At 38.7% G+C, this 4,432-nt stretch overlaps 1 protein-coding gene across 5 annotated transcripts in view; it reads right to left on the reverse strand.

The window, feature by feature from the left end:
• The window catches only part of GPATCH2 (G-patch domain containing 2), a 150,585-nt gene that overhangs the window by 139,084 nt on the left and 7,069 nt on the right, over positions 1-4,432 (reverse strand). For all 5 annotated transcript variants that reach the window (XM_011366120.2, XM_011366122.2, XM_011366121.2 and 2 more), the window contains exon 2: positions 85-813. In XM_011366120.2, the coding sequence (XP_011364422.1) occupies positions 85-813 (729 nt within the window). The remainder of the gene's footprint in view (positions 1-84; positions 814-4,432) is intronic.

Here is a 4,432-nt window from a genome sequence, read left to right on the forward strand (position 1 = left end):
AATAGAATTAATTTAAAAACAAAACACATTCACCCACGAACACTGCAGACACATATCTTTATAGTTAGGAAATCTGAAAGTCACCTTTCACTCATGAGTTCATCGGAGACTTTCTGCTCCTCACAGTCCATTTTGTCCTTGTTGCTCTGGCTCATTTCCTCACTTTCCAAAACGACGCCTTCGTCTGGGATTTTTGGTCCTTGTCTAATGATTCTCAGCTTCCTTTTCTTGACCTTGTTCCTGGTAAACTCCTGGTACTGGTAGGCCCTGTCGCTGTCCATGTCCTGGTCCCTGCCACCTTCGGGGGGCTGCGTCATGGCGCGTTTGCAGCCGCCGTCCTGCGGGAGGTCCACGGCCATGCGCTTCACCTTCCTCCTGCGGCGCAGCGTCCTGGTGGCCAGGCTGGGCCCCAGGCTGTCCACGGCGAAGTCGCACTCGTGCCACAGGGGCCTCTTCCCGCGGACGCTGTTGTTTAAGTTTGACGACGGCCTGCGCTTGGCCACCAGCATCTGGTCATCAGAGTCACTGTGATCTTTTTTGTTGTTATTGTGATTCTCCCTGTAGTCCTTGCTTGGTTCCTCGAGGCTAGAGTCAGAGCCCTCGCTTAAGCAGTGACCGGGGTCCCAGGGGTGATGTGCGTTGTGCGACCTCCGCTTCCGCCCCCTCCTCTTCCTTGCCTGGCGTTTCAGGGGGCAAGAGAGACTTCGAGAATGGTCTCCCGTTTCGGCGAACCCCCCTCGGGCCTGCTCTGAGCTCTCCTCCAAGGCTGAGACGAGATCATGAACCAGTTCTTCCATGGTTCGACTGAAATGCCTACATTGTCGAGAGAAAAAAAAAAAATTAAAGGAAAAAATGTAAAGAAAATAGTATTAACCGTGTTAGCCTAGCTCATTAGAGCAGACAGTTCACTCTAAATCTGGCGAAAATTAATGGTTATTACAAAGAAATATTTAAAAGCTTTTTAATTTTCCTATCTAACACATTAGAGTTTTAAATATTCGGACTCATTTTAAGGTCTCTTTTCCTGTATAAGTTCTTTTATTAAATATAGGAATTACTTCAAGATAGAGCAGAATATCAGCAATGGAAAGGTCTCAGTAATTTTATATTTTTACTGTGTAATTATGGTAAAGTTATTTCTGCCTAAAAACTGTTCTTTAGCCTATTCCTGTCCTTTTCTGAGAGCCAGATATAGAGAGAACTTTTTCAATCTCCTGCTGGCCCCATTTTTAAGAAGCACCAACCCTCCACTCACTCACCACACGCTCTACCAGTGACGGCCATGCCATGCCCAGTACCCAGACTGGCAGGCGCTCTCAAGATTTGTAATACGTATAAAAAGCAAGTTTAACCAAACACTAGGCATTAAGTTAGGCCACACTAATCTCATAAGCCAGTGAAGCAGAAACTATACTCAAACTAGAGCCTTACTGTTCTGAAATGGCCCATCATTTTTCTTACAAGTCATCTGAAGAAGTCTCTTGGCCTTTTTTTTATAAAAAGAGACAAAAACTACTGAGCTATACTACCAGTGAGAAAATTATCCACTAGTCAGCTAGGATAAACACCAGCATTCTTTGAGAACTTTTATAAATTATATTGGCCCTTTCCAAACCCAGCTCCCAAAGATTCTAAATCGGTGGGTGTGAAAGAGGGCTCAGAATTCTGATTTTATTTTTTAAACATAATAGGTAATTCAAATATGTACCTTTCTTATGAAGATCATGAACAATCATTTCTCAAATTGAAGCATCAAAATATTCTACTTATAGAAAACAACATAGTTTCTAGAGTCTATAACAGGGGTAGGCACACTTCTCTGTAAAGGGCCAAACAGTAAACATTTGAGGTCCCCCGGCCAAGCCTTGGGCACTGCTCACTCAGCTTTTTTCATCATGTGGCAAAAACGGCCACAGGTAATACATACCAGAATGGGTGTGGTAGTGTTTCAATTACATTTTATTTCCAAAACGAAATGAGGGCAGGCGACACTTTGCTGACCCTTCTTCATGTATTCTCTATAGTCTATATTTTCAGATGTTTGCCAAGTCCCCTACAATAACTTTCAACTTTGTCTTTTCATTTCAATGATAACCTGAAAACACACATGTCGTGATTCAAGTGGGTTTACCACTCAGAGGACAACGCATGAGTAGCTCCTAGCCCTTGAGCGATGCTATGTGCCAGGCCTATTTTAAGTGTTTCACACGCATCATCGCATTTCATCCTCACATAATAACCCTATGAGGTGGTTGATGAAAACACACCGGCAGAGGCTGGGGGCAGCTTACCCAAGGTGGCACACCCAGGAAGTGGTAGAAACAGGATTCAAACCCTAGCAATCTGGTTCCAGAGCCTGAATGCTCGCCCAGCTGCTGCCAAAATCAGCTATACGATCCCAGAACCCAGCTTGCATTTTTGTTCATGAGTTTTAGCAGCAGGTGGTACAATTGTGACGAAACTGATGATCCAAACAGGTCTCTCCTCCATCACCTCTGTTAATTACTGCCTTTTTGTTTTCCTTTTCCTGAGAATTTTGTTCTTTCCCTTTAACATTATTTCTTTGGAAGAGACGTAGTCTGAAAGACCTGGGTTTTTTTTTAACATAATACTGCACCTTTAAAAACTGCCTGGTGGCCAGTTTAAACACATACTACAATAAGGATTTTTTGTCAGGAAGACTCAGTATCACCTGGTTCTGGAGTCACTTACTTTTTGAAGATACAGTTTTCTTACCATTAGGTGAATTACTAGTTCTAAATATTAATACGAAATTAACAATGCATGAATATAAACTCCAGCTAAAATTGCAGATTATTTTGGAAGTCACAATTTAATGCTTTACTTTCAAAGAGAAAATTTGGTCTTAACATTAGAAAAAGGTTGGCAGATCAGATTCAACCCATTAAAATCTGATACTCTTCATTTAATTTCATTTTTAAAATATTGCTGTAACTATTAGTTTAACAATATATAACCAATAATGATACTAAGAACGAAAGCAAAATTTCTTTATAACATCATTAAAATTGTGTCAGCCGTATTTGATTGTTTTTCTAAAGAGAAATTAAAAAAAAAATAACTAGAAGAATCCAGTTTATTCTATAAAGTCACTCAAACATGAATCAACTAAAATATTACTTTAGAAATCGTTTTTTAAAACCCTATAAAAACATAGGAAAAATACCTTTAATATAAGTGCCATTCGAAATTCAAATCACTACCTCCCCCCTTCAGTTTCAACTAACCAGACTCCTGCAAGTCGATTCCCCCAAACCCCTGTTAATGAGCCAATAACGTTAGCCAGTGGGCAAGGTGCTTCACTTCCATCACTTGGGTAAAACTGGCACCACTGGCCTCACAGAAACAAAGTTATCTCAAGAGACCATGACGTGATCAATAGCTCATGTATTTCCTTTGCCTTCACATTTACACTGAAGACACCACGGCAGTGAAACACTTTATCCTAAAGGTATTTTCTTTAATAAGACATTTCCTATTGGAGGGGAAACCTGGAAATACATAACTTTTCTATATAAAAATCTGTTTATTAAGCATCCACATTTTTGAAGTTCGTAAATTATAAAATTCAGCAAATTACTACTTTGCTAATTTGAAAGTTTTATATTCGCATTTATAAAATAATTTCTGTTCATTTGGAAATGAAATCTTTGGGGAATAGTCTGTACTGGGAGTAATGTCTAAGATAGCAACAGTTCACTAATAGTTTTTTTAAGATGGCCCAAATAAAGAGAATAAAGTTATAACCCCACTATGTATATAAAGCTGGATTTTATAAAGGGAAATAATTTGAGCAGATAAGCATTTTGTTTTTTTCAGGTGGTACTAGATTTTGCTGAGTACTATAAAATGTACAATCAACCCAAAATCTGATGTGCCAGATCTGGGTAAAAATATTTGGCCAAAGGTCAAGTTTGTTTGCCCTCCTCTAGGAAATACTAAACATCCAGTAAAATGAGTGAACTGGTCTCCTTGGCTTCCTTAATACCCAGGCTTAATTAATTCAAAAAAAGGCCTTCCTAAAAACTATTTTGGCAGTGACTATTAATATTTGAAGCCTCCATTAGCAATAACTACTATTCCTAAGAGAAAAAAACATAATTTATAGAAAAACTAGGGAATAATTTCCTTGAGTGGATATTGGTTTAAAAATAACTGCATAACAAGAGGATAGATATGTGTGTCTGCTGAATAAATCTAACAAGTTCATCAGAAAACAAAAATCTTCCAGATATAACTAAATGGTAATTGACTACAGCTATAAATATCTAGTTAAGGAGGAAAAAAATCAAACATTCTTTGTCACCCGGTAAAATTCTCATATTTATCTCTATAAAACAGATGATTTCTTCCACAAAGTTAAATAATTTTAGAAGCGGAGTGCTAAAAGTTATCTGTTGTTAAATACAAC

Source organism: Pteropus vampyrus, unplaced genomic scaffold (genome assembly GCF_000151845.1).
Source record: "Pteropus vampyrus isolate Shadow unplaced genomic scaffold, Pvam_2.0 Scaffold121, whole genome shotgun sequence".
Lineage (NCBI taxonomy): Eukaryota > Metazoa > Chordata > Mammalia > Chiroptera > Pteropodidae > Pteropus > Pteropus vampyrus.